Source organism: Mobula hypostoma, chromosome 10 (genome assembly GCF_963921235.1).
Source record: "Mobula hypostoma chromosome 10, sMobHyp1.1, whole genome shotgun sequence".
NCBI lineage: Eukaryota > Metazoa > Chordata > Chondrichthyes > Myliobatiformes > Myliobatidae > Mobula > Mobula hypostoma.
In genome coordinates this window covers 60198771-60220528 of record NC_086106.1, presented here as the reverse complement: position 1 = coordinate 60220528, position 21758 = coordinate 60198771, and the positions used below count along the sequence as shown (strand labels likewise).

Genomic DNA, 21758 nt, shown 5'->3' with positions numbered 1-21758 from the left:
CAGTGTAAAAACGAGTGCTTGGTGGGTCAGTGGAGATTAACTTGATTAAAGGACCTGTTATTCTGCTCACATTTCTTTGACTGAAAGTATCTGCATGTTTTCTGTTTTAAAAAGGAGAGCAAGGGACAGTGGTTGAATATTGAAAGCTAAACAAATGACCCAATTCTTTCAAATGACACTGTCATGTGGTGGCATTGTTATGTCCTTTCTTGGAAAGAAGGGTTTAATTTGCTTTTTTGGTAGTCTGGGTTGGTTCCCAATAACTGGAAAACAGATTGGATACCAAGTAACTCTTAACATGTAATTGATAAGCAGAGGATTATTTCTTCTTGCATTCTACCATTCAATCAGCAGTTAGTGCAATGCTTTACAGTACCAGTGATCATGGCTGGGGTTCAATTCCTGTTGCTGTCTACAAGGAGCTTGTACGTCAACAACAGAATAAGAATCAAACTTACTATCACCGGCATACATCGTGAAATTTGTCGACTTTGTGGCACCACTACAATGCAATATATAACAATAGAGAAAAATGTGAATTCCAGCACTTATAGATATATAGTTAAATTTAGTAAATAGTGCAAAAATAGAAATAAAAAAGTAGAGAGGAGGTGTTCATGGGTTCCATTAACATTAATTGGATGGCAAAAAGGAAGAATCTTTTCCTGAATCGTTGAGTGTGCACCTTCAGGATTCTGTACCTCCTTTTTGAGAAGAAGGCATGTCCTGGATGATGGGGGTCCTTAATGATGGACGATGTCTTTTTGAGGCATTACTCCTTGAAGATGTCCTAGATACTACAGAGGCTAGTGCCCATGATAGAACTAACCAAGTTTACAACTCTCTGCAGCTTACTTTGATCCTGTGCAGTGACCACCCCCCTCATACCCGATGGTGATGCAGCCTGATAGAATGCTCTCCATTGTACGTCTGCAGAAATTTGAGTGCTTTTAGAGGCATACCAAATCCACTCAAACACCTAATGAAATATAGCCGCTAGCTTGCCTTCTTTGTAGCTGCTTCGAGGTGTTGGGTCCAGGTTAAATCTTCAGAGATCTTGACACCCAGGAATTTGAAATTGCTCTCTCCACTTCTGATCCCTCTGTGAGGATTGGTGTGCATTCGCTCATCTTACCCTTTCTCAAATCCACAATCAGTTCTTTGGTCTTACTAACATTGTGCAAGGTTGTTGCTACAACACCACTCAACTAGCAGACATATCTCACTCCTGTATGCCCTCTTGTCACCATCCGAAATTCTGCTAATAATGGCAGGATCATCAGCAAGTTAATTAATTGGCATTTGAGCTGTGCCTAGCCACACAGTCATTGGTGTAGAGAGTAGAGGAGTGGGCTAAGCACACATTCCTTAGGTGTGCCAGTGTTGATCGTCAGCAAGGTAGAGATGTTATTTCCGATTCGCTCAGATTGAGGTCTAGTTAGGAAGGAGGGGGTCCAGTTGCAGAGGGAGGTACAGAGGACCAGGTTTTGGAGCTTTTCAATAAGAACTGTAGGAATGATGGTGTTAAATGCTGAACTGTAGTCAATACACAGTATCCTTACATAGGTATTTATATTGTCCAGGTGATTCAAGGCAGTGTGAAGAGCCAATGAGATCATGTCCACTGCAGACCTATTGTGGCAATAGGTAAATTGAAGTGGGTCCAGGTCCTTGCTTAGGTGGGAGTTATTTCTAGCCATAACCAACTTCTCAGAAGTACTTCATCACGGTAGATGTAAGTGCTACTGGACAATAGTCATTAAGCAGCTCATCGTTTCGAAGTGAGCATAAGACCCATTGAGCTCGTCTGGTAGTGAAGCGTCATTGCCATTCATGATGTTGGATTTTGCTTTGTAAGTAGTAATGGCCTGCAAACCCTGCCAGAGTTGTCATGCATCTGATTTCGCCTCCAACCTCATTCGGAATTGTTCCTTAGCTTTCAAAATAGCCCTCCACAAAGCGCAGCTGGTTTTCTTGTACAGACCTGGGTCACCAGACTTGAATGCCACCAGTGGTGCAGTGCTAGCTGGAGCAGACCGGAGCGCGTCCGGCACATCTTTAAGAAAAAAGCCCAAATAAACAAGCTAATTAATTAGTTGCCGCCCAGGGTGATTTGAGCATCTCAGAAACTGCTGATCTCCTGGGATTTTTATGCACAACAGACCGGAGTTTACAAAGAATGGTACCAAAAACAAAAAAAATCCAGCGAGTGGCTGTTCTATGAGCGAAAACATCTTGTTAAATCCACTCACTGGATGTTTTTTTTTTTTGTTTTTGGCACCATTCTTTGTAAACTCCGGTCTGTTGTGCATAAAAATCCCAGGAGATCAGCAGTTTCTGAGATACTCAAATCACCCTGGGTGGCACCTAATAATTAGCTTATTAATTTCAGCTTTTTTCTTAAAGAAGTGCCGGACGTGCTCCGGCTAGCAGTGCACCACTGAACGCCATAGGTCTAGCCCTCAGCTGGCTATGAACCTCCTGGCTCATCCACAGCTTTTGATTTGGGTATGTACAGCAAGTTCTTGTAGGTACACACTCATCCATACAGGATGAATATGTGCCCATGTGGTCATGTTCTCCCCATTACCATGTGATTTTCCTCTGGGTGCTCCGGTCTCCTCCCACATTATAGTCATACAGTCATAGAAAAATACAGCACAGAAACAGGCCCTTCAGCCCATCTAGCACATGCCAAATCATTTAAACTGCCTACTCCCATCAACCTGCACCTGGAACATAGCTCTTCATAGCCCTACCATCCTTGTATATACCTAAAAACTTCTTTTAAGCATTGAAATTGAGCTTGCATGCACCACTTGCGCTGGCAGCTTGTACCACACACTCATGACCCTCTGAGTGAAGATGTTTCCCCTCATGTTTCCCTTACACTCCATCTTTCACCCTTAACTGATGATCTCCAGCTATAATCCCACCCAACCTCAACGGAAAGATTAGAAAGAATATAAAAGTTAGGGTTAGTAAGCTATGGGCATGCTATGTTGTGGCTACAAACATGGCAACTCTTGCATCCTTGTACTGTGGTGTTCGTTGACGCAAACAACATATTTCATTGTAAATTTCAACGTTTTGATGCACAAATGAGAAATAAAGCTAATTGTTAACTTTTGAAAGACATTGCGAAAATCATTATTATCTTCATGAAGCAAGAATCAGATCAAAACCAAAACAGTTATTTATTCTGGCACTATGTGGTTTGCATGCCTCCACATTCTTCTTCCAGAAGAGTACTAGGGAATAGAGGGCCAGACTATTCATCTGGAGACCTGAGATCAGATTCCAGCATGGGTGCTGGAGAACTTGAACTAATCTAAATAAATGAACTTGGAGGAAAATTCTAACACCAGTAATGCAAACCATGAAATGTACCAGTCTGTTGTAAAATAAATAATTTTGCACCAAGGAAATCTACCATCCTTTCCCTGATTTTTCTGTATGTGACTTTAGAGTGAGAAGAATATGATTGACTCCGCACTGCACTGTGAAAGCACCTGGGATAGTCAAGGACAAACCTCAATACGCACATTCTGCGAATGACAAAAAAAAAATTCACAAGGCTTACTGTGATCGAAGGTTACTTACCACAGGACTAGCAATATTGGAAAGAAGATCGTGTATAAACTTTGATTCCAAATCCAAATCTGAGAATTAAAAAAAAAGTTTCAAAATAAAGTCAAATGTTGTGAAAAATGATATTATGAAAAGAATAGCTTTACTGATTATCATGAATCTCAACTATATTTTTAAGGGCTTTGTAAGTGCCATTGTTTTATTAATACTATTCCACTACAATATGTTTTGGAAACTTTGCAGAATATGTTTAACATGTTTACTCTTTAAAAAGATACTTTAGTTCAGTTTAGACTGCACCTCTTCCTATAGATGCTGCTTGGCCTGCTGCGTTCACCAGCAACTTTGATGTATGTTGCTTGAATTTCCAGCATCTGCAGAATTCCTGTTGTTTTAGTTCAGTTTGATATTTTTGATATGAATATCAAGCAGTATAATATTTTTTAAAAACGCAAACAACAGGAAGTCTGCAGATGCTGGAAATTCAAGCAACACACATCAAAGTTGCTGGTGAACGCAGCAGGCCAGGCAGCATCTCTAGGAAGAGGTACAGTCGACGTTTCAGGCCGAGACCCTTCGTCAGGACTAACTGAAGGAAGAGTTAGTAAGAGATTTAAAAGTGGGAGGGGGAGGGGAGATCCAAAATGATAGGAGAAGACAGGAGGGGGAGGGATGGAGCCAAGAGCTGGACAGGTGATTGGCAAAGGGGATATGAGAGGATCATGGGGCCTGATGGCACGAACATCGACTTCTCTAACTTCCGCTAATGCCCCACCTCCCCCTCGTACCCCATCCATTATTTATTTTTATACACACATTCTTTCTCTCTGTCTCCTTTTTCTCCCTCTGTCCCCTTGCCCATCCTCTGGTTGCCCCTCCCACTTTTCCTTCTCCCTGGGCCTCCTGTCCCATGATCCTCTCATATCCCCTTTGCCAATCACCTGTCCGGCTCTTGGCTCCATCCCTCCCCCTCCTGTCTTCTCCTATCATTTTGGATCTCCCCCTCCCCCACTCAAATCTCTTACTAACTCTTCCTTCAGTTAGTCCTGACGAAGGGTCTCGGCCCAAAACGTTGACTGTACCTCTTCCTAGAGATACTGCCTGGCCTGCTGCGTTCACCAGCAACTTTGATGTGTGTTGCCAATATAATATTTGTTTTGTTGAGGAAAGTTTAGTTAGATCAGGTTTCTATCCAGGGCCTATGAAGATAAGACCATAAGGCATAGGAGCAGAATTAGGCTGTCTGGCCCATCAAGTCTGCTCCACCATTCAATCAAGGCTGATTCTTTTTTCCTCCTCCTCAACCCCAGTTGCCAGCCTCCTCCCCGTAACCTTTGATGCAATGTCCAATCAAGTCCTTTATCTTGGACCACTGACCACGTGGTAAATGGTCAGATTCCATGGCATAAAAATGGTTGGGAATCCCTGTTTTTGTGAATATGGATGGCTTCACACAAGAATTATATATTCAACCCCTATGGGGATCCATTCTTTCCCTGGCTACCTTGTTACTCCCGATGTAGAATGTCTTGAGATTCTGGGTTGCCAAGGATATTTCACGACTTATTTTTGCCCTAATTTTTTCTTCTTCTCTCCAAAACTTTCCATATTCCTCAAGAGATTCCTCAATTTCCAATTATCGATACCTGCCTTACAATCCTTCTTTTTTTCTTGGTCATATTTTCAATATCCTTTGTCATCCATGACTCTGTAATCTTGCTATTTTTGCCTTTCACCCTTACCAGGACATGCTAGCACTGAACCCTCATCAACTCTTAAAAGATTTACATCTGTCAGCCATCACTTTAACCATAAACATCTGCTCCCAATTTGCTCTCTTACACTATTGAAATGAGCCTTCCCCAATCCCCCAATTTAGGACTCGTCTTATCCCTTTCCTCTGCTCTTCTGTTCATCCACCATTTGATGGCTCTGGGCCTCTATTTAGTGGAACTCAGAAGAATGGGGGGAGATCTCATTAAAACCTATCGAATGTTGAAAGGGCCTCAATAGGAGGGAACAGTGGAGAAAATGTTTCCTATGGTGGGAGAGTCCAAGACCAGAGGACACAGCCTCAGAATGGAAGAAGAATTTCTTTAATCAGAGGGTGGTGAATCTTTGGAATTCATTAGCATAGGCAGCCCTGGAGGCCAAGTCACTGAACATATTTGAGGCAGAGGTTGATAGATTCTTGATTAGTCAGAGCATGAAGGGACATGGGAAAAAGACAGAAGATTGGGGCTGAGAGGCAAAATAGATCAGCCATGATGAAATGGCAGGGCAGACTGGATGGGCCAAATGGCCTAATTCTACTCCTGTATCTTACGACCTGACCACAACTACCTGAAACTTAAAAGATTTGTGTTTCTTTCCACTTTTCCAATGCCTACCCAGTTTCATTTCCTAAGACAAAGTCAAGTACTGCCTTATTACCCTAGTATTGACTTAAACAGTTACATTATTCTTGGCTGTGATGTTGAATGAAGCTGACTATCAACGAATGGAAGTAGATCTGGAATCATTTGAAGAATGCAGAGCAAGTGCATTCAGGTGGTCAAATCTCTGCTACCTTGGACCAGAAACTAGTTTACAGCTTCTTTTTACAGATGCTCTCCAGCTTATGATCGCTCAACTTAACAAAGCCCGTATTTACGGGGAGCATTGGGCAGACTAGCTGGATGGATTTGATGACTGCTGCAGGGCTTCAGGTATCTTCCGAGTGGAAAGTCAGTTTGTAACTGCAATTCCAACATCCAAACAGTTCACAGGTAGAGAAGCCTGCCATAATCTAGGGAACAGCTGCATGTTCTTAGGAAATGTGAAATAATAAATTAATATTTCATACTTATGTACAACAGAGGAGGACATTTGGCCCATCTATATGAGGTTTTCCCTAAATAACTGCCACAATTTTGAAAATTAATCTAAACGGTTAAATAACCGAACAAGCGGCATGCTTCCACTATACCAAGTTGAAAAGTTGAAAATAGTTTTAAATGTTTCATGTAGTGTATTTCTATTAATTAAGACTAACTGATTCTACTTGGTTTTCCGGATTCACATAATTACAATTTCAATTACCAAATGTTATTGCATTTATGCACAGATGACTTCAGAAATTCACAGGTACCAACTTTAGATAAACAAAGCTGTCTTTTCAGTGACAAAAAGACCTCTGTGCTATTCCACAAATATACTTTTGAAAGATATTGTTATTTTTTAAATGGGAAATTTATTGAATATGTGAACATTATTTTCAGGTTGGCATTTAACGCCATCACCTCCTCAAAACTAAATCAGTAAACTCTAAGACCTGGGGCTTCAATACTCCCTTGTGCAATTGGATCCTAGATTTCCTCACTTGTAGACACAAGTCAGATTAGACTGACAAAAACATCTCCTCCACAATCTCCAGCAGCGCAACCGACGGTACTCCTGTGATGTGTACTTTAGCCCCCTGCTCTGCTCACTTTACACTTGTGACTGTGTGGCTAAGTGCAGCTCCAACACGATATACAAGCTTGCTGATGACACCACTGTTTTGGCCCGTATCAAAAGGGATGATGAGTCAGCATACAGGAGGGAGATTGAAAATCTGGCTGAGCGGTGTAATAACAACAACCTCTCACTCCATGTCAATAAGACCAAGGAACTGATTGGTGACTTCAGAGGGACATCAGAGGTCCATGAGCCAGTAACCATTGGACGGTCAGAGGTGGAGAGGGTCAGTAACTTCAAATTCCTGGGTGTCACTATTTCCAGAGGACACGTTCTGGACCCACTAGATAAATATTATTGTGAACAAAGCATTACAGTGCCAATGCTTCCTCAGGAGCTGCAGAGGTTCGGCACGTCATCATAAACCTTTGCAAACTTCTACAGATGCATGGTGGAAAGTGTGTTGACTGGCTGCATTCCAGCCTAGCATGGGAACATCAATGCTTTTGAGAAGAAAATCCTACAAAAAGGTAGTGGATTCTGCCCACTACATCACAGGTAAAACCTTCCCATCCATTCAGCACAACTACATGAAACATTGCTGTAGAAAAGCAAGCAGCATCCATTAAAGGTCTTCACCACCCAGACCATGCTCTTTTCTCACTGCTGCCATCAGGTAGAAGGTACAGATGCCTCAGGACTTGCACCACCAGGTTCAAGAACAGTTACTACCCCTCAACCATCAGGCCCTTGAACAAAAGGGGATAACTACACTCATTTAAGGACTCTGTTATATTGAAATTTCATGCTTACTATTTATTTATATTAGCATTTGCACAGTTTATTTACAGGGAACAGTTCCTGATGTTTACAGTTACTGTTCTATCGATTTGCCAAGTATGCCCACAGAAAAAGAATTTCTGGGTTGATTATGGTGACATGTATGTACTCTGATAATAAATTTTCTTTTGAGCTATTTAAAAGTATAATGCATATTGCTACAGTGCTTAAAATGGCAATCATGAAAAAATAAGCATACTCCAAAAACTTTTTCTCTTAACTAATGAAAAGCTGAGTGGAAGAGATTTTAATATACACCCTATCCTCGTTATATACGTCTTCAGACAATGTGGATTCAGTTATACAAGAAACCCATTTCTACCAACATCTCCTTATATGCGTCCAAAACTCAGTTATGCGAGGAGCACTGCTTTCCCGCCAATACAAGTCACGTGCGCACACCTCACAGTCTCACTGTTAGTAAGAGAAGCACCGCTTTCCCACCAATACAAGTCACGTGTGCACGCCGCACAATCTCACATCCGCCACTCTCGCATTGGCTTTGGCAAGGATGCGCGATCTTAAACTTTTGTTGGTTTTACCTAAGGTGCAGTGATTTTGTGCTTGAAATACTTGACTTTGCCTCCTAAGCGTCTGATGTTATGTCCTGGGCCATCAGGCGAGCGGCAGAGAACCGTTTTAACACTTGAAAAAAAGTTGGAAATTATAAACAGCGCGGCATCAGCTGAAGGTAACAGAGCTCTGGGATGCTAATACCAGAAACAGAATCTTGCCTTTAAAAGTTCTTTCGTTGCTTGACTATGCGCCAGCCCATCCTAAACATTTGGACAGCATTCATCCTAACATAACAGTGCTTTTCTTGCCACATAACAAAACATCACTGATTCAATCACTCAACCAAGGTATAATCCACATTCAAGGCATACGTATTATTTTTTTTTATTTTATTTATTTTTTTTTTTAAACGGCGAACTCTCTCTCAGATGCTGCAAGCAACAGACGATTTTGAAAATCCCGGGAGTTACCAATGGTGAGGGAATGGTGAAAGTCAGAACACTCGACACAAATGGTGATGGACATGGACCCAAGCTTAGAACGGAGTCAGCATCTCAGTTGTTCCCTGCCGTCAACCCTTCTTCCCCACAAGCAAATTTATGCTGAAAAACAAAATGCTGCCAAGCAAACAACCCTCACCACTTTCTTCAAATCGGTGTCATCTTCTGCTGCCGGCAGTTCTAAGAGTTCTGTGAGTCTTCCTTCACCCCTTGCTGTGCTTGAAATGATCCTGACGACCACAACCATCCACCTTATCCATGTAAAGCTGCCCGACAGCACAACAACCACTCATCTCCCGGAGTGAACACACCTGACACAGTTGGTGAATATTGTACACCCTAGGATGTTAACTTTCTATGATTTATTACTTTGAATATTACCTTAAATTGATGAAATATAATACAAATGTTGTTTTGTGGTACTGCTTTTGTGTCGTATTGGTATGAAAATGTGAATAAATTACAGATAAAACATATTTAGGAAGCCCTCTGGAATGCAGCCCTATTTTCTCAATTTAAATAATTATTCACATTATGCGTCAACTTCGAGGGACGTGACCCCCGCATATAACGAGGATAGGGTGTACTGGAGACATTTCCTCAGAGTATATTTATACACAACTATTGAAATAACTACTGTTCCCAACAGATCCATCCCCTAACAGCATCAGATTAAGGAAAGCCCCCACCTCCTTAACAATCTACTGATGAAACTTTTAAAGGATGTACCAAATTGTCTTTCTGCAAATAGCAATTAACAAACACCCAACAATGGGAATAAACACAGAGAAATCACCAGGGCCTGTTAGTCTGCAGCCAGTGCTCTAAAAGATATGGCTGCAAAGAAAGGAGTTGCAGTAGTGATGGTCTTTCAAAATTCGCTAACTTTTGGAACACACCTAATAGATTAGAAGGTAGCGAATTTAACACCACCATTGAGGGAGAGAATGAAGTAGAGAGCAATAGGCTGTTAGCAAAATGCTACAATGTATTCTTAACATCGCAGTAAAAGGACATCAGAAAAATTAAAAATGAGAAAAAAATCATGTTCATCAAATCCAAAAAGTCTTCCTGAGAATAAAACAAGCAAGGTAGATAAATGGAAGTAGCTCTAGATTTTAAAAGGACAGTGAGATTCTAATTAAAGGGGCTCATGTTGCAAGAGTTAGCATTAAAAAAGGAATGGATAAAATACAGAATTTAGATTAGATAGAATAGGTTATTTTTTAATTTTTAAGGCAGATAAAATTGTGGCATCACAAATCGGCATCAAGCACTTAGCTATTTATAAATTAAATTCATGAAAAGATGTAACATATTTAGTTTACTTATGATAGAAAATTAATTATGAAACTTTGTCATGAGAAGAACAGGCTCAACAAATGATAAGAAAGTGTTAAGACAGCATTGTGGTAAAATTTGAGGTTGTTTACTCCGACATACAGCTGGCAAACACACAATGTAGCTGGCTTATGAGATGCAAAAATATCAAGCAGTTATGAAGATAAATAGTTTGTTGGCATTCATTGCATGGAAGCTGGAATATAAAAGTAACAAAGTTTTGCTAATGATGTACAGTGCTTTGGTACAGTCACATGGAATACTACAAAAAGTTTTGATCGCTGTACCAAAGGATCATGTTTTAGGATTGATTCATTACTTAATAGATTCTCCTTTGAGCAGAAATTGGGTGACTGGCTGATGCCCAAGGTTTTGAAATATACAGGATTCAGAGAACGGTTGGTAAATTAGATAAGAGAGGCCGTTCATGCAAGATGAGAACCAAGGAGTGAAGAATGGAGAAATGTATTAAGCAGGAAGGTGGAAATTTTTGCAACTTCCTTTAGAATGTCATTGAAGGCAGTGAAAGCTTAGTCAATCCAGTATGGTTACAGCAAAGAAAGGTAAGATTATTGCACAGACAGAAAACAGAAATCATACAAGAAAGTGGACAAGGCACCCAACAACCACGGCGCTGGTGAAGGGGCAAGCAGACACAGGTTAAAAAGTTTACTTTTGCTTCTATTTATATTCAAACCTCAAGGAACTGCGATAAATATTTAACCACCAATGGTTTTGTCTTGTAACTGCATTACTTGTCCCACAGTGGTTCTCTCACTAATGCTTGAACTGTCACAAAAGTACTGCCTTACAGAGCCATATATTCCTGAAAATGAATTTGATAAGCCTGCAATTTTAACAGGTTTAAAATTGTATACTTCTTGTTTTACCTTCTTCTTCAAAACAGAATTGTTTATCGTGCACAGTTAAATATATATGCAATCAACATACACTTTTTGCAAAGCAATAATATATTAAACTTTGCTCGAGTGTAAATCGACCATCTGCTGCTTGGTTTTATTTCCACAAAACGGATTTCCTCCACACTCACAAAAATGCCACAGAAGCATCAACTATTAGCTTAAACATTTCACTGTGCAGGTTGCAGAAGCTACAGGGAGCCCTCTAAGTAAATTCTTCCCTAAATTGTGCAGCTATGATTTAAACTTTCTGAATTTTGCATCTGAAATTTTGAACTTCATTATAGATGCTCACATTGTCCAAATGTTTGCATTCATCATTATTAGGAATAGCCTATTGAATTCTAGTTGTCTAGATACTTTAAAAGTATTTGTACATTAGTGTTTTAAATGAGTAGAAATGTACAGCGAGAGGAGAAAATATTTAAATACCCACATCATGAAACAACTTCTTACTAAGGGGCAAAAATGCCAATCCTTATGAAAAAGATGTTCATTATGAGGAAGTACATTTGAACAAAGCATTGGAAAGATAAGTTATTGAAATTAGGTGTATTGGACAAATGACATTATCTCAGTATGTATGGTTTCCAGTTTTTCTGGAGGGGAATTTGCATTTCTTTAATTTTCACAGGACTTGCCATTCTAAAAGGGCACAAATTGTACTGCCAAGTCCCTGATCTCCTCCAAATATGCTGAGCTGAGCAAACATTGTATTCCTTCATTAACCCTTACATTGCACTATCACAGGAACACAGGTCAGAATGATTACATATAATACTAATTGGGAACGGGGAGGCCATGTGGTCCCTCACACCTGATCCGCCATTCCCAGATAAGGTCTGACTGAAAACTAAGAAGAACAGCCTTGATACAACTAGCCATAGTCTGTAGTAGTGCTAAGGAATGACAGAGTTGATCATCTCCCACATTAATAGCATGCTTTCCAACATTGCATCTACCTATTAACACCAGTTTCCCAGCTTCTATCTGTTGCTCACTCTAGTTAGTTCCAACTATTCTCTAGATCCCTGGTTATGCAGCCTGCTGGAACACTGCTCCCAGCTCAGACTGTTGTAGACATTCCATTTCTCTTTCTCACCCCAGTACGAGTACCAATGCCCACAGACCAGAATCCACTTCTAAACCAGCTTTTCAACTCTATATTTGTATCTGTAATCTTATTTTCTCTGTGTCTATTTGCATGTGATTTCTACAATAATCCACGAATTAAGGGTCAATTTGTTAATTTGGTGCCTTGCTCCTCATACTGACTATGCAGAACCTCCTTGTCTTGCCTATGTCATTGTAGACTATGTATATCATGATGACTCCTCGCACTGTTGCATTTTTCTTCGGCCCTGAGCAGATGTCTTGAACCCTGACACTAGCCAGCCTTCTGGACTTTTCTTCTTTGACGCAGAGAACAATATCAATCCCCCTACTATTCATGTTTGCTTCCCCTACTTCAGTGGCTTCTTGTATTTTGGTGTCCATCAATCTTGCAGCCCCATTTTATACAAACACACTGAAAGAACTTCAAACTCATTTAGCAGTTGCAAGGGCTGAGGTTCCTGCATCGGTTCCCTGTTCCACACGAAATTCTAAGAGGCATGACCAGACTCCTGGAGACTGCCCCCCCGGCACTTTGATTATACCCAAGTGACTGCAACTTTGCCTCCACTAAGCAGAAGCTCCTCCAGCTACAAGTACTTATTGCAGACATTTCTGCTGGATCAAACTGGTGTCCATGAGCACTCACCTGCCACAGCCATAACACATGTACTGTGCTGCTAGAAAGTCTGTGAACCCTGTAGAATTTTCTCTATTTCTGTAAAAATATGACCTAAAATGTGATCAAATCGTCACACGTTCTAAAACTGGATAAAGAGAAACTAATTAAATAAATAACAAAAAACATCACACTTGTTCATTTAGTTATTGAGAAAATGATCAATATTACTTGTATTTGTTAGAAAAAGTATGTGAACCTCTGAGGTAATGCCTTTTACAAAAGCTTTTTGGAGTCAGGTGTTCCAATCAATGAGATGAGATTGGAGGTGTGGGTTGTCGAGGTGCCCTGCCCTATAAAAAAGACACACAAAGTCAGGTTAGACGGAGAGCCTGCTCTTCTCAAGAAAGATCTATTTATGTAAACTATGCCTCAATCAAAGCAACTTTCAGGGGACCTTAGAATTGTAGCGATGCCTGACGCTGGAAAAGGCTTCAAAAACATTTCTAAAGATCTGAGTGTTCATCTGTCCTCAGGAAGAGAAATTGTCTAGAAATGGAGGAAACTCAGTACTGACGCTGCTCACCCGAGGCAAAGATCACACAAAGAGCACAAATGTGCAATGCTGAAGAAGGTGAAAATGAACTCAATGGTAACAGCAAAGGAACTGCAGAAATCTCTAGAACTTGCTAAAGTCCCTGTTTATGTGTCCACTATAATAAGCAAAACATTGAACAAGAATAGTGTTTTTGGAAGTACACCATGGAGGAAACCACTGCTCTCCAAATGAACAAATAAGTAGCTGCTGCAGGTCTCAAGTGTGCAAGAGACCACCTGGACGTTCTACAATGCTTCTGGGACAATGCTCTGTGGATAGTTGAACTTTCTGGCAGAAATACACATAGCTATGTTTGGAGGAAAAGGGCAGTGCATACCAACTCCAAAAATCTCAGACCAACTCTGAAGCATGGTGGAAGGAGTATCATGGTTTGGGACTGCTTTGCTGCCTCAGGGCCTGGACAGCTTGCAATCATTGAGGGAACAATGAATTCAAAGTTGTATCAAGATATTTTACAGGAGAATGTCAGGGTAGTAGTCCATCACCTGAAGTTTAATAGAGGTTGGATAATGCAACAAGACAATGATCTGAAAGACAAGGGTAAATTAACAACAGAATGGCTAAAAAGAAGAAAACTCATGTTTTGAAATGGCTGAATCAAAGTCCTGACATTAATCCTATAGAAATGTTGTGGAAGGACCCGAAGCAAGCAGTTCATGCAAGGAAGCCCACCAACATCTCAGAGTTGTAGCAGTTTTGTAAGTAGGAATGGCCTAAAATTCCTCCAAGCTGAGGTGCAGGATGGATCAACAGTTACCGGAAACGTTCGGATGAAGTTACCGCTGTGCAAGGGGTCACATCAGTTACTGAAGGCAAAGATTCACATACATTTGCAACAAATACATGTAAAATTGAATCATCTTCTCAATAAATAAATGAACAAGTATGTTTTTGTGTTATTTATTTAATTGGGTTCTCTATCTAATTTTAGGACTTGTGAAGATCTGATCATATTTTAGTCATATTTATGCAGAAATAGAGAAAATTCTACAAGGTTCACAAACTTTCTAGCACCATCATATTAATTAATTAGATTATGAGGACACGCAGACCCCTTTTATTGTCATTTAGTAATGCATGCATTAAGAAATGATGCAATATTCCTCCAGTGTGATATCACAGAAACACAGTACGGACCAAGACTGAAAAACTGACAAAAACCACATAATTATAACATACAGTTACAACAGTGCAAGCAATACTGTAACTTGATGAATGTATTAATTAACCAGTTACATTTTGTACAAATATCTATTAATTTCCCTTTTCCATATAGCATTATTACTTTGGAAGTACAGCAAACATACCTCCTTCCATTATGCAGGAGATATAAAAGTCTGGAAATATACACTACCAGTCTCAAGGACAGCTTCTATCTGCTGATACATAACTACTGAACAGGTTTCTTATACAATAATTATGAACACTTGACCTTAACAATGTACCTTGCTATGTCCTTTCTATCTTATCCTCTGCCTGCACTGCACTCTCTCTGTAACTGTAACATTATATTCTGCAACACACATCAAAGTTGCTGGTGAATGCAGCAGGCCAGGCAGCATCTCTAGGAAGAGGTACAGTCGACGTTTCAGGCCAAGACCCTTCGTCAGGACTGCATGTTTTTCTGCAATTGGTTTTCCCTTGTACATTCTCAACGTACTTACGGTTAGAAATTGGCTGAATGGATGGCATGCAAAACAACGTTTTTCACTACATCTCGGTACATGTGATAATAATAAAACAATTACCTTACCAACAACTCTGCAATATTTTAATCCCTAGGGCAAGTGGAGATGAGCCATGTAGCAGATATTTACGAAAACAGAGCTTCTTTCCCTGACTCCGATGAAAGTCGAACCCACCCCGTTATCTACTCAGAGCAATTGGAAATAGACAATACATCTATATTCCATGAACAAATAAATATTGAACATTTTAAAGTTCGAGATATTTTAAGTAATTATGTGATACAGGACCAAGAGGTATGCTCTGTGAGGTGCATAAGCCCAAAAGTTCAAATTAATCTCCATCAACATTGTAAAGAAACATGACATGGTCAGATGTCCCAGTTTGATAGTGAATCACATAATATTATAACTGATTTAACTTTATAACTTTAAAGACAGGGTAACTACTAGGCAGAATAGTGAAAGTAGAAGCATTTGTTTTTTTTTGTTAGGAGGCTATCTGGTGTCAAAAGTTTACTCATTAAGTTGTTCAAATTTATTAGACTGGGCATGTCCAAATTTGATCTTGCAACAGGCCTTAACTGTTTTTTTTTCCATATTTAAGAATAGGTTGAGAAAATAAATCACGGCTGTGATTTATTAAATTAGCCTCTAAGGCTCATTAAAACTTTATGCTGGTTACAAAGCACAGCATGACCCAAAAAACTGTGTAAGTAAAAAAAAAAGAATTACAAACTCATTTGAGTCAGATAGCTCCCCCCTTGAGTGGGAAAGAAGTTGCACAAACAGCAACGAAAAATACAGAATATAAAACACAAAAACAAAAGGCATATTTCAGTTTAGCTCAGTGTTCATTATTCAGGTAGATTTTTTAAGAAGTTAAAATTTTGTAATTGCTTTCATATTTCCCGAGTAACCATGGAACTGATTACAAATCCTTACCTCCAGCTTCTACACTGACTTGTGGGCCGTTTCCTGCTGTTTCAGGATTTGTTTTAAGAGGCTCTGTTGCAATGACTCTGACACCACATGTAGATTGTCCCTTTCCATGTCCGTTTTGTGCATCTGTGGATGAATTTGGATGATTTTTATGTGGAGATGATGGGGGGCTGATAGATTTGTCTTTCTGTCCCCCTATTTGTCTTTCCTTAAGTCTTTTTTGCAAACGTTCATGTGCTTTAGCAGTCCTTTCATCTCTCTGGTTGAAGTTTGACCTTCCAAGTGGTGTGCAGGATTCTACAATATGGTAGAAAAATCAATAAGGTGAAACAAATTAATACTTAGTGATACTTCTTTGTATTATGTGCTTGAGTTGTAACCTCATTACCACTTCTATTATGCTTAATTTCATTTTCATCCCCATCTTTTCAAACCCTATTTGTCTTTGATCAAGAACATTTAAAGTGCTAAATACTGCTGAAGAACCTTGCATGCCAATCTCACTCATATGACATTAGATTTCATTTAAAAAGCTGGCCGAGAACTGATACAAAACTTTATTCTGGATCTATCATTGTGCAGCATTCAATGAAAAACATATACTTATGTTATATGCCATCATGTCTTTGCTAGGCACTCGCTATCAGAGTCCGATTTATCACATGTACATGGAAACATAGTGAAATGTGCTGTTTGCTTTAATAACCAATGCACCCAAGGAAGTGCCAAGGGCAGCCGCACTAACTGCACTGTTAGTGAACCTATACCCTGCTACTTTCCTTGGCATCCTTCCTCATTATCCAAAACTCCAATAACTTTTCTGTCGTCTGCATGAGACTATTTAGATTACTTTCATTTTTGAGCCAAGTTATTTGTATGCATTTCAAGTAACAAAGGTCCCAGCACAGATTCTTGTGGAATACCACTGGTCACAGACTTCCAGCCAGAAAAGCAGCCTTCCAGCACTAGCCTCCATCTTCAAAGACCAAGCCAACTTTGCAGCCAAGTGAACAATTCACTGTGGATCTCATATGACTTAATCTTTTCAACCAGCCTATAAGGGACCTTTTCAAATGATTTACTGAAGTCCATGTGGACACCTTAAGTCTTAATCTAATTTAAGAAGACCATATGATATAGGCACAGAACTAGGCCATCTGGCTCACTGAGTCTGTTCCACCTTTCAAGCATGGGTAATTATTTTTATTCTGAACCTCATTCTCCCACCCTCTCCCATAACCCTTAAAACTGTCCCTCCCCACCCATTATCACTTTGTTTCTGTTTAACAAAGTTATTTGGTTTGTGTTTTAATAGAAGAACCTTAACAGGAAATGTACAACTGAAACACCTTAGTGTGTGCACCTACCTTGATCTGCAAAAACATGGGATGGTGGACTTTGCTGTGGAATGAACTGCGGAATATCCCCCATTCCCGTTACTCCTGCATAAACTTGAGGATGGGGTATCAAAGCAGGGTGATGGTGCATGTACTGCGGCATATGAGATGGAGAGGTATGCATACTAGGATGGTTACTGGGATGGAATTCTGCTGAATGCGGCAACACAACAACCCTTCGAACACCATTTTCTTCTATGACCTGGAAAACAAATTGTGTTTTTTTTTCATTTTTGAACCAGAACTACTATCCACTTTGGTTATTTGGGATTTTTTTTTTTATAAAGTTAACATTAACAAAAAATCTTGTGGTTTAAGGCAACTTAAATAAGATTCTCCAAGTTGTCTTGTTCCAACTCAGCAATTTGGAGAATTTTATTTCATACCATAACACAATTTAATATTTTTAAGATAGTTATTGATAGAGATTAAACTGGTCCTCAGTTGAAAATGAAAAATTAGGATTTGGCTCATTGGGAGCAGCTGCTTGAGGGTAAAACAACATCTGGGAGTCTTCTTAAGATCAGCTGGTCAAAGGTCAAGACCAGCATGTTCTTATGAGGATGAAGGATATAGACAGCCATATTTGGAAACTCTGGATGACAGGAGATACTATTGAAGGTCCTGAAGAAAGGTCTCGACCAGAAACGTAGGCTATCTATTCATTTTCATAGTCATAGACTGACCTGCTGAGATCCAAGACAAGAAAAGCTGTAGATGCTGGAAATGCAACCCACACACATAAAATGCTGGAGGAACTCAGCAGGTCAGGCAATATCTATGAAAATGAATATTGTGTGCATGGCTGAGATCCTCCAGCATTTAGTGTGTACTGCTCAGGAGATACCACACGTTTAGTCAAAGAGTAAAATAAAGCACAAATAAGTTTTAGGGAGCAGAAATCAGACAAAGTCCTTGAAGAATATAAAGGAAGCAAAGAAATTTAGAGGGCTAAAAAAAAAAGGGGGTCAAGTAGTGTCTTTGGCAAGTAGAATTAAGGAGAACCCAAAGGCAATTTTAATATACCGTACATTAGGAGCAGAAGGATAATTAGGGTCCACTCCAGTATGAGTGTACGACAATGGATACTGTATAAATGGACTTTAGTAAAGCATTTGAAAAGGTCCCTTATGCTAGACTGGTGCAGAAGATTAAATTACATGGGATCCCCAGAGAGCGGGTAAATTGGATAAAAAGGTGACTTAGTCATTGAAGACAGATGATTGCGACTGAAGGTTGCATTTCTAACCAGAGGGGCTGCAACCAGTGGTATTCCACAAGGGTCAATGCTGGGATCTTTGTTATATCTACAAACAACTTTGGAGAAAAATTGTAAGTAGTCTAACTAATTAGTTTACATAAGGCTCAAAAATCAGAGGAGTTGTGGATAATAAGCAATGTTGTCAGAGGAAGCAGCAGGATATAGATCAATCAGGCATCGAGTATATAAAAGTTGTTAGGGCGTATAGCAGCAGAATAAAATTTGGGTTTGGAGTATTGTGCGTAATTCTGGTCATCACACGACAGGAAGAATGGGAAGATTTTGGAGAGGGTGCAGAAGGAGCTTATTACACTGTTACCTGGATTGAAGTTTATTAGCGGGGGGGTGGGGTGGGGAAAGAAAGAGTGAGGTTGGATAACCTTGTACTATTTTCTCTGGAGCATCAGAGGCCAGGGTGCTGGGGGAATGACTCTTCATCCCAGGGTGGAAATATCAAATACTATGGGGCAGAGAGTAAGGAACTTTAAAAGGTCATGTGTGAGGCTAAACTCTTCTTTGAAAAAAACATGGAAAGTGGTAATTGTCTGAAACACACTGCCGGGCGGATGGTAGAAGCAGAGACAGCAGCAATGCTTAACATACATTTTCAGGCAGGGAATTCAGGGATATGGACTATCTGTAACCATAGTTGAGGTACTGGAATACTTGACCGCAGATAATGTTGTTCCCATATTCACAGAAGGCAGTGGGGCGAAGCATGGAATTATGATGGTAGTCAGAAAACTTCTGTTTTAAAAAAAAATCATAGGGACGGACTTTATGATCTTCAAAAGACAGGGACTGATTGGTTTTGTGCCCTACAAGTCTGATTAAGATTTTTCAGGTGGTTACAAATGGTCCTCTCTTCATGACGAAAAATTAAGTGGCTGCAGCATTCACTTTACTGGTAGAATGTATGGAGGGGAATAAAAAGTCAACCATTGGGACATGACCCTTCATCAGGGCTGGAAAGCAAGGGGTCAGATGCCAGAATGAGAAGGTGAGGGGTGGGGAGGAAGAGTACAAGATGGCAAAAAGGTGAAGCCAGGTGAGGGGGAAGGTCAGTGGGTGGAGAGGAGGGATGACGTAAAAACCCAGGAGGAGATGTGAACGAGGTAAAGGGCGAAAAGGAGGAGGAATTTGATAGAACAGTTGACCATGACAGAAAAGAAAGGTGGTGGGCAGATAAGAACAAGAGGAGTTAGATGAGAACCAGAATGGGGAATGGAAAAAGAGAGAAAGAAAGGGGGAGAAATTACTGGATGATAGAGGAACTAATGTTCATAACATCAGGTTGGATGTTACCCAAAATGAATACGAGGTGTTACTTCTCCAACCCATAAGTGGCCCTATTGTGGCAATAGAGGCGGCCATGGAATGGGAATGGACGGCCACTGGGAAATGGCATATGTTGTGGTGGATGGAGCAAAGGAGCTTAACAAAAAGGTCCTTCAATCTTTTTGGGGGGCATTGATACAGAGAAGGCCACACCACGAGTGCCGGATACAATAGACAATCCTGGCAGACCTGCATTTGAAATGCTGCTTCACCAGGAAGGACTGCTTGGAGCTGTGAATGGTGGTGAGGGAGGTGATCTAGGGGTAAGTGTAGCACTTGTCACACTTGCAGAGCTTGGGAAATCAATGGGGAGAGATGTTTGGACAAAAGAGTCACAGAGAGTGATCCATAAGAGAGTTGGGCGGGGAGAGAACGATGTGCTTAGTAGTAGGATCCCGTTGTAGATAGCGGAAGTTATAGAGCATGATGTGCTGGAGAGGGAGGTTTGTGGGGCAGTAGACAAAGACAAGGAGACCCTATCCCTGCTATGACATCAAGAGGATGGGGTGGGAAGAGATATAGTCAAGATAACCGAGGGTCAGTAGGTTTGTAAAAGCTATCAGTAGACAGTCTGACTTCAGCAATGCAGACAGAGTTTGAGAAAGGGGAGTAAGATATCAGAGATGGATCAAGTAAATTTAAGGGCAAGGTGGAAGCTGGGAGCAAAATTGATAAAATTGATGAGCTCAGCCAGTGAGCAGGAAGCAGCACTAATGCAGTCATCAATGTAGCATAATAAAAAAAAAGAGTTGGGGAGTGTAGCCAGTGTAGGTTTGGAACATAGACTGCTCTACGTAATCAACAAAAAGGCAGGCATAGCTGGGGCCTACAGCTACACCTTAGGTGGGAGAGCCAAAAGGTAAATTGAGGCAAAAGCAAAATTGTTCAGGGTGAGAACCAGTTATGCCAGACAGAGAAGGGTTGTGGTGGAGCATCATCTTCACAGAGAGGGTGGTGCATATATGAAATGAGGTGCCAGAGGTAGTGGTTGAGGCAGACACTATAACGACATTTAATAATCACTTGGTCAGGTACATGAATAGGAAAGGTTTAAAAGGGATATGGGGCCAAACTTGGTCAGCAGGGATGACTGTTTCTATGCAATGAAAAGCTTGGACAGAGTAGATAGAAAGAGGAAAGGTCAATGTTCAGACGACACAGAAATTGATTGACAAATTAAACAAAAATAGATTTAAAATTGTTTATGCAGGTTAAGAAGTGGAATGTATTCACAATAGCAACGATATGGAAAGATTTAACCATGGTTTTCAAAAGGCAATTTTACAAGTACTCGAAGAGTGAAAAAAAAACTTAGGCTATGGGAAGAGGGCAAGGGTTTGCTACCAGTTGAATAATTGGATTTCTCTTGCTTGGCCTGATAGTTTCATTCTGTGCGGAATGCTTTGTGACTTTGTGACTGTACATCAAGTTTAATGTTACTGTTTTTCCTGCACTGCATTATTCCAGAGTTGTTCAGTTGACTAATTTAACCTTCATCAGGGTCTTGGCCCAAAATATCGATTGTTTATTCCCCTCCATAGATGCTGCTTGACCTGCTAAAATTGTCCAGCATTTTGTGTGTGTTGTACAGGCAGAAGATTTGTTTTCACACAAGGACCCATACCATCACGTAAACCA

General features: G+C 40.3%; 1 protein-coding gene across 2 annotated transcripts in view; it reads right to left on the bottom strand.

Moving 5' to 3' along the window:
* The window catches only part of LOC134352937 (fibronectin type-III domain-containing protein 3A-like), a 162389-nt gene that overhangs the window by 67691 nt on the left and 72940 nt on the right, over positions 1 to 21758 (bottom strand). For both annotated transcript variants that reach the window (XM_063060584.1, XM_063060585.1), the window contains exons 5-7: positions 17492 to 17723; positions 16128 to 16421; positions 3604 to 3662 (exon numbers count right to left, since the gene is read on the bottom strand). In XM_063060584.1, the coding sequence (XP_062916654.1) occupies positions 3604 to 3662; positions 16128 to 16421; positions 17492 to 17723 (585 nt within the window). The remainder of the gene's footprint in view (positions 1 to 3603; positions 3663 to 16127; positions 16422 to 17491; positions 17724 to 21758) is intronic.